The sequence below is a fragment of the Sylvia atricapilla genome, chromosome 5, assembly GCF_009819655.1.
Source record: "Sylvia atricapilla isolate bSylAtr1 chromosome 5, bSylAtr1.pri, whole genome shotgun sequence".
NCBI classification, from domain to species: Eukaryota; Metazoa; Chordata; class Aves; order Passeriformes; family Sylviidae; genus Sylvia; species Sylvia atricapilla.
This window is the reverse complement of record NC_089144.1, coordinates 43083932-43096485: the sequence shown is the minus strand read 5'-3', so window position 1 is coordinate 43096485 and position 12554 is coordinate 43083932. Positions and strand designations below refer to the sequence as shown.

General features: G+C 35.2%; 1 protein-coding gene across 1 annotated transcript; it reads left to right on the top strand.

Moving 5' to 3' along the window:
• The first annotated feature begins 287 nt into the window (after nt 1-287).
• On the top strand, nt 288-11005 carry LUM (lumican). The gene is made up of 3 exons (XM_066319264.1): nt 288-515; nt 3555-4451; nt 10033-11005. The coding sequence occupies exons 2-3, from the start codon at nt 3575-3577 to the stop codon at nt 10185-10187; spliced, it is 1032 nt and encodes a 343-aa protein (XP_066175361.1). The 5' UTR covers nt 288-515; nt 3555-3574; the 3' UTR covers nt 10188-11005.
• The last annotated feature ends 1549 nt before the right edge of the window (nt 11006-12554 follow it).

The window sequence follows — 12554 nt, the reverse complement described above, 5'->3', positions numbered from 1 at the left end:
CTTGGCTGAAGAAGAACAGCAGCATTGAGGTCTGAGTGCTATGTGTTAGCTCATGTCTAGCAGTATAAAATAAGTTAGAAAACAAAAGCCTGTTTGCAATTTGTTTTACAGTCTAACATGTTTTCCCTCCAAAATACAAAAAAAAAAAAAAAAAAAAAAAAAATAAAAAAAAAAAATCTTGTATAAACCTATAGCCTTCTGACTTCCTCAGGTTTGTGAAATATCATTCTCTGATCCCACAGGAGGAACAGATGGGTTGTCCTTGCACAAAATATAGTATCCACCTGCACTTCATTAGAGAGCTGCATTTTTGTACATGCCACACCACAAGATCACCATGATGACATAGCAGCTTCAGAGAACAGCGTGACTAGGGCTTTTTTTTTTCCCCTCTTGTAACACAGAGGATCTGGCAGACTTTTACCTCCTGACACTGTTTAGAGCATATATTGGTCGTTACAGTCTCTTATTGCATCTGCTCTGGGAATTAAGGAAAGCAGCTTGAAGGCAGTAAGGTAAGTGCTGCTGCATGCTTTAACTGTAATGTTCAGCTGTTTAAATGTAGCTGCAATGGGAACATGAAAACATGACAGCATAAGTTTGCCAATTTGTAAATTGAGCACAAATCAACAGTTGCTTAGTCAATTCACTTTCTCAGTTTCCTTAAAACAGCTTCACATATTTTGTACATCAGTGTTGCAATTTTTTACAGTCTCTTTTGTTCTACATCGGAATAAGGTCTGACATAGAGTACAAAGAAGTTTGTAAGAGTACTCACTGTTTACTTTTTTCATTCATAATATCAGTGAGAGCTCCGTAAACCCCATTCGCTAAATCATTTTTCTTCATTCTACAAAAAGACCCTGATATTTAAATAATTAATCACATAAAGAATGACAGGGAAACAGTTTAAATTTCTAATTAATTTTACAGCACATTTTAAACATACTAGTGAAACTTTTTAAAAAATAAAATCTTTTGCAAACTGTGTAAGAAGTTAAACTACAGAATTAAGGTTGATTGACTGTTAATTATATATTTCTTTTGTTTCATAATACCCTAATGATTAAGGAAATATAGACAAGGTCAAACATAAGTTGAATGGTATTTCTACCCTAATGTAGCAAGCGTTTTCCCAAAATCTTGGATTTACCATTTAGTATGTTTTGGCAAGTTGCCTGAGCAACTTCACAACTATTTTCACAGGTATTTTGCAACACAACTGCTTAGAACAGGCACAGACAATTAGTTAAAACATGTTTATGTTGTAAGATAAACATCTAAGACATCTAAGAATGTATTCTGATTTTATCTTTTGGACTCCTGTAGTTCAGTGCAACAAACAAGGATGATCTATTAACCTTTTACACTTCTGACATTAAACCATTCAGATACCTGAATGAGAAATGAATGAATAAAACAAGTTAAATAAATTTCCTATTTACTTTTTTTTTTTTTTTGTCACACAAACACCCATATGCCCTTGAACTACAGAATTGTCACATAAATTTGGAAACATTTTTGATAAATTAATTCAAAACACTTGCTATTTAACATTTTAGTTACTTCCAGGGTTCTGCAGAGCAAAAAAACTTTATGCTCTATTTAAAGGACTGTAAGACCATGATATCAGTAATGAAACTTAACACTACAAACATAACTTGAAACCAGAAAATAAAAGAATTTGAAGGAAATGTCTATGTTATTTTAAAACTATAAAATGAAGGAGGTGTGTAAAACTTGTCACAGTAAGTTCAAACAGTGTAATCCAAGGAGCTAATTACACTCTTTTTATTCTTTGAATACAGAAGCACTTGATTTCCTTTCTTTAATACTTAGCACCTAAATAGGAGTGGATTTTAAGATGAATTGTGTTACTGCAGCCTTTGCTTTCAGATGAGTTGTACTTATTTATACCAGCAGGGGACTAAAGGCTGAGCTCATGTTCATATTGCATGTTCTCATGCAGTGATGAAAGACAGGCAAAGAAAATTACACGGACAACTAATATTTCAATTATCATCCTGGGCTTTGTATGTAGGTAAATGTGATGGAATCAACACCATGGAGATTATATACAATCAGATTACTTCTTCAGGGGATAGCAGCTTAATATCTAGCAGTGGGACTTTATGGGTTATGAAGTGGAGGTAACACAAGACTATTTTTTAAAAATTTGTGCTGTACTGCATGAGATCAATAGACCCTGCCTAAATGAGATTGTTATCTCACTAGAATATGATGTGGCTTTTAAGTTCAATAGAAGCAAAGACACTTAGAATTAGAGAAAATTTTTTAGTTATGGCCCTGCACTTTAACATTTTAAAGCCCTCTGTATAACAATTCCAATAGCAAGACTAACTTACTCTGCTGGAAGATTGCCCAGATCTGAGATCGATGTCTTGTGGTGTGTTTACAGGCTTCACATACTTTCTGAAATTCCTTGAGAACAAAAAAAGCTTGAAGGATTTTCTTAATACTCTCATTCTCTGAACGGTAATTGAGTACTTGGAGCCTTGTCTTGTACTAATGAAAAGCAAAGTAAGCTGACTAACTTTATTGATTCTAGACCTACTTTTCCAGCAGAACATCTCTCTAGCCAGTAAGAGGTACTAGTCTTCATAGATTAATTGGCATCTTGGGGAGTATCTGATGAGAAAACTATGGTCTTAAAAAGTTAAGTGATCCCACTTATACTGAATCACTGACATCCCCAAGGACACCAAATGTCCTTTTGCTATATGTGAACTGAAACACTAAGTATGTGAAACCAGTGTTCTATTGTTCAACTGATTTAGAATGGGCATAACCAACACCTCTGTTGTATAGAGAATTTGCAAAAAACATTTTCACTGTCTGAAACTCAGGCATTTCAGGTCCACTGTCAGATTCACTCATTTCAGATCCACTGCACATAATTGCAATACAGTTTGTTTGGCATGTTAAAAATAATATGCTTTATATTTCAATTAGTTTGTTCTGTAGGTGACTATGAAACTTAGTGGACCATGCTTTACAGAACATAATCCATGAGAAAAAGAGCTTTCAAGCTACACACATCTTAACAACACACAATGCATGTGAGCATTGCCCTCAGTTTTAACTTTTCTGTCTCTTTCAAACTTAAGTCAAAAAGCCACATGCTTAGACATGAGACAATTCAGCACATTAGGAATGGTTGATAGAATTTAAATGGTGGAAATGCCTCTGAATATGGCCTTCAGCAAAACTGAAAACATCTGTGGCAAGTTTAAAAACCTTGTACTTTGATATCTTTCTTGTCATTTACTCAATGAATGCAGAAAGATAAAGTTTTACTCACAACAGCAAAAATGGCCAGCGATTTTGCATTACAAAAGAAGATTATACAAGACAGAGGCAGTAATACAGTAATAACAATGTAATACTAATAACTCAATATTTTTTCTTAATTAAAAACTTTAAATAGGAACTTTAATTAGTTTTTAATTATAAGTTTTATGTGGTAAAATTTCAAATATTGCTGAAAGAGATAAAGAATTAAAGCTATATATTTATTCCCTTTCACCATACAGGGACACGACACATTAGAAAGATGACTTTCAACTCCTTACCTGTCCTTCTGCTGTTGATTAGTGGCATATTTTGCCAGTATGACTATGGTCCTGGAGATGATTATGGTTATGACCCTTTTGGGCCATCTGCAGCAGTCTGTGCCCCAGAATGCAATTGTCCTTTAAGCTACCCTACTGCCATGTATTGTGACAATCTCAAGCTGAAAACCATTCCAATTGTACCAAGTGGAATAAAATACCTTTATCTTCGAAACAATATGATTGAAGGAATTGAAGAGAATGCATTTGACAATGTAACAGACCTACAGTGGCTGATCCTGGATCACAACCATTTGGAAAACTCAAAAATTAAGGGAAGAGTCTTCTCTAAACTAAAGAACCTAAAGAAGCTTCACATTAACTACAACAATTTGACTGAAGCTGTTGGACCACTTCCCAAAACTCTAGATGACCTGCAATTAAGTCACAACAAGATCACAAAAGTCACTCCTGGTGCACTTGAGGGACTGATGAATCTGACTGTCATTCACCTCCAGAACAACCAGTTGAAAGCAGATTCTATTTCTGGGGCTTTTAAAGGACTGAATTCACTTTTGTATCTTGACTTAAGCTTCAATCAACTTACAAAGCTCCCAACAGGGCTGCCACACTCATTGCTCATGCTGTATTTTGATAATAACCAGATTTCCAATGTTCCTGATGAGTACTTCCAAGGTTTTAAAGCCCTGCAGTATTTACGGTTATCTCACAATAAATTAACAGATTCTGGAATACCAGGTAATGTCTTCAACATCACATCACTAGTTGAGTTGGATCTCTCCTTCAATCAGCTGAAGAGCATTCCAACTGTCAGTGAGAACTTGGAAAACTTCTACCTCCAAGTCAACAAAATTAACAGTAAGTTAAATTTGCACATATTCATTTAACGTTTACCACAGGCTCAGTACTGATGGCCAGTGCAAGTCTGAAAAAATAGTACTGGTTAGACTGTTAGCACACTGACATTTACCTTACAGTTACCCACATTCAGGTTAAAAGACAGATATTTACCTACTAGCCACTCAATATAATCCTTAAAATGAGAAATTTATGTTTTTATACAAATGTGGATTTTTTTCCTCAAATTGTCATCTTATGTAAATTGGAGTAACTGCATTGAAGCCAATGGAATTGTTGTATACAGTTCAGAAAAAAAAAAAAAAACAAACCTGAAAAGTTTGATCGGTGCAAAAGGTGTTCAGAATTCTTAAGTGGACAAAAAGAGATGTTAGGTGAGGATCTGACTATGGTAACCTTTGAGGAGCTGGTAGCCAAAATGCTGAAGGAAGAAGAAAGGGAGAAGACAACAAATTCTTAAGGTAGCAGGCACAAAGTGCAGTGAAAAAGATACATCAAAACTGCATTTGCTTCTTTCCTCCCTTTCCTCATGCAGTATCCCTCCAAACCTGTCTTGAAATCCAAAGAGCTGCCCCCGTTCTTTCTTTTCATTCCTGTTTCACACATCATTTGATCAACTGGCAAGTTGGTGTCCATTCACATATGATTTGAAAAATATGCCTTCTGAAGTAGATATGCTGAATATAGATGTGGTTCTTCAAGAGGATTTATATCATCTTGTTGCTTGACATAAAGTAAATCACAAAATCCTCCCTTGTGTTTGTCTACTTGTATCCATCAAGGATTAACAGTATCAGTGTTAGCTACTCCATACATAGCTAACTCCATGGATATGTAGCCTTTAAAACCAAATATTTTTAGCGCAGATCTTACCAGACTGAGGGCAAGATATTTTGAAATGTTTGGAATTTACTATGTTTCGTTTTTCTCAGTGGGGTTTTTTTTTTTTTCCTAGTGCATCTCAGTTTCTTATTTTGATGAGGGAAAACGAGTTAATACTTCCCACCTAAGGCACTACATACAGCAACATGTGGATACTCTGCCACTCCTAAAATAGCTAACAATGATGATTTTTAATTACTCATGAAATATATGAAGCACTTTTCTCTCCTTAGAATGATCCAAGACTTCTGCAAGGTACCCAAGTACCAAGCTTGGCTGCCATTCACTTCTTCAAGGACCTCAGAGTCAAGGACTTTGAGCATAATTCTAGCTTTTTTGCCAAAAAGCTGGTTTTCAGGGGGATAATGTGGGGAGTGGGTGTTCACCAGCTACTCCTGCACTGTCATCACTACCCTATGGACTTATGCAACAGAATCATGCTTTACTGGTTTTTTATTTCTTTACCATAAAATCTAGCAGATTCAAGCATCAATATTCTCAGCTATCTAATTTCACAGGCATAATAAATAGTTCCCTAAGATGTTGACTGACAATATGAGACAAAAATTAATTAGAAATAATCATTAATATAGAGCAATCAAAGCCCTTGGATTTCACCATTCATGACACCTAACCCACAGCTGTGAGCATCTAATCTTTTGGAAAATTGAGTTGATTGATCTGTGATTATTTAAGCCTGAAACCAATGACAAGTCTCTTTGTTCAGTTAATTATAATTCACCAGTGATTTGTGAAAGGATGACTGTAAGGCTAGCTTTCATTCCATATGATGGACTATGGCACATTTTTGCAGTCTAAGGAGTAATGATAATTTGTCCTCAAATACACAAAAGGTGTAATCTTTCAGTTTATGCTTACTTACAGTTTGAAGTTTTCATTATACTGAGACCTAATATAAAGAAATTTCTCTAAAGTTCTTAACTTGCTATGTCTGTCTTTTTCTCAGGTACCTTAAAGCTTTCAATTAACATATATATTTCTCCAAGTGTAATCTGGTTCCAACATTGTTGATATTACTGGAAAGAATATTTTCCTAAATTACTGTCCATGAGTTTCACCATGGACTTGGTACTATCATTATGCATTGTCATTCATTAAAAAAATATCTGTTTGAGAAATATCCTAATTTGAGAGACTAAGTTTTTTGAACAAGAACTGATGAATAAACATATAAATATATAGCAGAATTGCCTTTACCTTAGCATATACTGTTTCCCTCTCTGTTGCAAGGAGCAGTGGATGAAGCAGATAGCAAAATGTTAAGAAAAAAATTCAGAGTAACTCCTCTGATTTCTAACCAATAAATTGAAGCACATCCATTATATTGATTGTAGGTGTAAAATCTACAGTTTTATCTACTCTAGTGATGCTCATTGGATCTCCAAGCTAGAATTGGACGATGGAAGATTTAGAAAAGCCTTTGCTTTCTCAATATCTCAAACCTAAACTGTAGTTTCTAAATTGAAATATCTTTAAGATGCCATTATTATTATAATTATATACACACATGCAGGTACACAAACACACACAGACACAGAGAATTTTGTTGCAGAGTCCTCAAGACAAAAAGAAACTCTGCAGGATGAAAAAAAGCCCCAAGAATCAAAGAGGTTCAGTGAAACAAGAAGAGGGTCCATGTTTGGATGGCTTTCTCCATGTTTCATCTGTCCTTGTAAGGGATTAAGGAGAAAATTGTTACTTCCACATAAAAACCCCAGGAAGTAATGGGGTTACTCCATGTAAATGGAGTATGAAAAGGAATATGAAAATGTTCCAGTGGGCAGTTAAGAAACTATATATCAAATTGTGGAGGTGTTTTGTGGTCTGTTATTTGGCTCATTCCATCTATTCCCAAAGGAGTTTTTTAACATGGCCTGTCTAGAAGTGTGTCAATGTGATTAGTGGACAAACAGACCAACAGTAATGACTACGGGACATCAGATCCTGTTAGGATTGTCCACTGTACTGTTAGATGAAAATCCAATTTTCATCCAATACTTCTTATTCTCTCAGTGTCTGGTTTATGCAGGAATTCTGAGTTAGGAAAATATGTGGGAAAGATTCCAGGTACACTGTCTTTGAATCTGAATTTTATAAATTCAGAAAGACATTTTTTCACCTGTAGCATTAAAAAGTGTAACAAAAGAGCAAGTAAACTACTGAGATATTTTACGCCACAGTTCTCCAGTCTAAAGGACTGCAGTTCCCCATACAGATCATACAGGTAACAGCTCATCAAGTGCACTCACAGGATCCACCACTTATTTTCTGCTATTAGAGACTGCAACTAAAATTAATTATTTTTGATATGCTTTTAACAATTGAAAATTATATGAAGAGTATAAAAAATTAATACGCACGTTCCAATGATGTGCACCAAATATTGGAACAAAATCCCACTGAGGTCCATGACTGAGTTCATTTGACTTCTGTGAAGACAAGGTCTCCATTTACTTCCCAAGCAGTCTTAGTCTCACAAAGAGTCAGCATAGGCCAGAATTTTGTTATCACAGTTAAATTTTGTGGTTTATATGCATGAAGTTCTTTGAGTAGCTAACCATCTCTCCAGCTTGTACGAGCTTATCTTCTTTTGCAACCAAACGTTAGTATTTATGCTCAAAAGTAACAATATGGAAAAAAGGCCCTAAAATTTAAATTTATGAAGCTTTTCAATGTTTGTTTTCAGCAAAAATATACTTACTATGTCATTGCTGAATGACAAGAAGATGGAAAAATCAGTATTAGAATTCATATTTATCTTAAAGTTCAGAAATTACATTCAAGTTACCTGAAGAAAACTGGAACTAAATAGTCAATGATATAGCCTACAGCCCAAGAAAATGTGTTAAAATCTCAGGAATCTATGTTTTCATTCAGCAAAATTCTACACAGACATAATTGTGTAAACACCTCTCAGATCATATGACCTTAATAAACAAGAATCATTAGTTTGACTCGGCTGGTATATTCTGAACTAGAAGAGTATCAGAATTGGCCTGAAGTCTTAAAATTTTGTTATATTACAACATGGAGAGCCCAAAGGATGCATTCATCTCTCACCCTTCCAAAAGAGGGCTGCACGCTACACAAAATCTAGGAAATTACTTTGATCTGCTTTAATCAAATTGGTGATCAAGATCTGATTTTTAAATTATACTTCCTTAACTCCTACTCAAGACAACTTATTTTGCAGAAGGCTAATGAATCTTTAGCCACTCTTGACATCATATCTCTGTCCAAAAAATTATCTAAGCTGCCATGCTCTATAGAGCTGCCTGTACATTTATACTTAGTTTACAAAAACCATGTTTCATTAGTGATGGATGATAATTCAAGTCCTGGAAGAATCCAATTAGAAGAATGTTAACCCAAAGATTAATGAGAAAGTATGAAAGGTACTTCTTCCACTCCCTTTAGTACTACAATTTGATCATACTTAGACAAGTTAGGTATCCATGTAGAAAAGACACATAAGGTGACCTATGAAAGGTAAATCAAATGGCATTTGATTTTGCTAATACTAACTTGATGTCTCAAAAATTATGAGATGTATGAGTTCTTTGACCTGTAAAAGTATTTTCTGTGTCAATTCATCTGACACAAGAAAAACAAGTCTCTCAGACTGCTTCTTTAGTAGTTATGGAGCTTTTTGATAGACTAATCCTGTGTCTGACTCAAAGGAAACACAAGTGGGAATGAAGACCCTCTTTGCAAGATTCCGCAATGTGGTAGGCAGGAGATATCAGATTTATTCACATACATTCTCTCCTGAGGGTAGATCTCTGCATGAAAGAGGTCTATAATATGGGTATGTGTGTGCTCTGCATATTGAGCTGAGAACTTCTGTGACACTCGTAATTTCTAGCTTACAGTTAATACAAATCATAGGATAAAAGACAGATTTCCTTTCAAAAATTTATCTGGTGTTACATGAACCAAATAATACCTCAGCTGAATAGAGATTATATATTAAACACAATATATAAATTACAATAAATACAAATATTTTATAAATATTTTTTGCATTCATACTCACTTTCTAATCCTGATGTGGAAATGTTCAACTGCACAATTTAAATGTAAAACTCTTTTCCAACCCTACACCCAAATTTCGTTCTGAAACTGGTAAATCAAAATGGCACATATAAAATACATACACAATTACCCATTGGAATGCTTGTTCTTCAGGGTAAATCTGTATCATGTTTTCAATTTCTCCAGAAAATTTTTACTTCCTTCAATATCTTATATAAGTAGTTTTAATATAGTTTTATCCTTCCATTGTAATGGAATGATAAAAATCATTCTCATTTTTTTATAAAGAATGATTTTTCCTTTTATCTAAATGTCAGATTAGACCTCTATGTAAAATCTGAAGTCTAAAAGTCAAATTTGTACTGGAAGAACATAGTATTTGAGAAACCCAGTCTTGAAATTCTGAAACTCGCAGCTAACAGAAGGAATCTCTCCCAACACAAGTCCCTCGAATTCCAATAAATTTACAGGGATTTACATCCCTGTAATGCAAAATGTGTAAATGCAAAATATTGAAAATAGAATAATGAATTAAGGTCACAATTTCCAACTGAAATAAAAAAAAAAGCAGAAGAAGAGTGGTTTTCTCCTATTTGTCCTAATTATTCATGTTTCCCTCTTATTTCTGTTCTGTTTGGTTCAGAGTTCCCACTGAGCAGCTTCTGCAAGGTGGTTGGACCGATGACCTATTCCAAGATCACACATTTGCGCCTGGATGGAAACAACCTCACTCGGGCTGACCTGCCACAGGAGATGTACAACTGCCTCCGGGTGGCTGCTGAGATTTCACTGGAGTGAGATACTTGTGATCGTCCCTTCAAGGGGCAGGAACTACAGGAATAACACACCATGATAGTGCTTTAAAATTAGGGTATGCCTTAAAGCAAGTGTCAATCTGCATATTATTAATTCTGTTTGTTAATATTTAGCATGGACTTGGCAAAATTAAGGGAACGTGTGCATATTTTTACAAATGGTTTTATTTAGAAAGCACAAGAATTACCAAATCTGGTACAAAATATACCTTTATCTGGCTAGATGTGTTGATGAAAAAGATTCAACTTAATGAAAATCTATATCCATGCACGCAATAAATGTCAGCAGGTTCCAGACTCACAGGGAAGTCAGATGGGATTCATTGTGGGTTGGATTGAGCAGTATGGGCTGGCCTGTGCCAATACAAGTTTCCTGGTCAACTTTCCTAATTATCATGCCTTTTGTGTATTGTAACCCATTTCAAAGGAAAAACTGATTTACCAATATATAAGCAATTTAAAATTTGTGAAAATATGTGTTCAGAGCCTATGACATTGTTAAATTAATGGAATATGTGAAAGATAACAAGGAAAAAATATTCAGGTTAAATAATTGTTTACTCTTCTTTTTGTCATACTTTCATTTAACTTTCATGGTAAGATTTTTATTCATTACTGGTATAATTGTTATTTCAAAATAAATCATATATACAAATATTTTTATTCAATTATTTGCATGCTACTTTTAACCAGACTGTAGAAAATAAAACATATCAAATAGTGTCCTTTTGTCCATATCATTGACCACTATGTTTCTTTCTTTTATAAAATGAAAAAATAAACCAAAATAAGACAAGAAAATCTAAGATATTCTATTATTAAAATTTATTATAATGCTAAATAAACTTTTTTTCTCTTATTTGACATTTCAATATGTTTGTACACATAATTTAACATGTGCCACTACACTTGTGTTGGACAATAAATCGATGCCTTATGAAGTTTGCAGTACAAGAATCATGGCACTATGAAAACATGCAAATTAATGTTTCAATATTGTCAAAAGAACAATGAAATCTCTCAGAAACCACAGGTGGCAAGTATAATGCAGCTACACATGGTAGTATATTCTATCCAGGAATAAATAGTCCAAATATTGTCAGCATCTTGGAACGCACTAAAATAAATGTGTTAGTTACTGAGAGCTGCGAGTGGCTTGCTTGCAAGTACAGATCATCCCACAGGTACTATTTTCTTTTCAACTACTAGACTATTAAACACTCAAACAGAAACTTGCTAGTTTCTATAGCAAAAGCAGAAACTTTCACCTCTGAAAAAAGCCCAAACCACTTCATGCCAAACCATTTAGTTGGCAGGTTGCCAATTACAGATGTTCAAAACATAAACACAATTCATAAAGAAATCTGGGACTAAAACAAAAGGAGTGATTCAGAAAACAATGTAAATATTTCTCTTCTATTTAAGAGATGTTTTCCATTTAAGGCTTCATAACTATTGCTGCTTTTTCACCCCTATACAGGAAGGATTGACAATAAGATTTGTTACAAGTTGGCTAGAATTTTCATTGCAGAATGAAGTCTAAATCTGGGGCTTTCTGAACAAATCAGAGTGCTAATTGTTGAACTGTTGTAAGCTCCCTTTTAGGCTTTCAGAGCTCTGGCTAGCTGTGGGGTGGGAGCTCTACAACGAGTGTGGGGGACTGCAGGGACACAGGCAGTGTCTGCTGCAGAACCTCTAGGGTGTACAGCCCCAACCAGGCAAAGGAGGTGACAACAAGGATTCAGGCAAAGGAGTAGAGGGAAGCTCTCAATATGAGATTCCAACAGGAGATTTATTCCTGTTAAAGGGGTCAAGGAGAGAGAGCGCTGGGCACAGAGGTATATCTGTTTTTAAACGGGGTGGAACAAGGGGTGGTACAATACAGCAACGAATGGCAACACAGTGGATGGGGAACACAAGGGGTGGCACAAAGGGTCACTGCCAATAGGGAGATACAAAGGGGAGGGTACAAAGCTGATGAGCCAACTGGGTACTGAGGAACACAGAATCTTCCACACCAGGGGGAAAGAACTAACTTTAACTTGGGATTGACATCGAGGAATGGGGAAGAATGGGCAGGGTTAACTTGATGGACAGGAGGAGAGGCGGGAACATTCTCAAGGGCTGAACGATTTATATGGGATAAGAGGGGAAATCAGGGATGCACCACAACAGTAATCACTGTGGCCTAGCACCTAGGCATTGTAACACAGAAAAAAGAAGGAAGGGCATGCAAAACAAAGTAAAAAAAAAAAAAAAAAAACTCAATACACTTCTAGAGCACAAACTGATACTGAGATTTATCGCTGATTGCTGCAATTTAACAGCACAACAGAACTGTGTTGTTCTT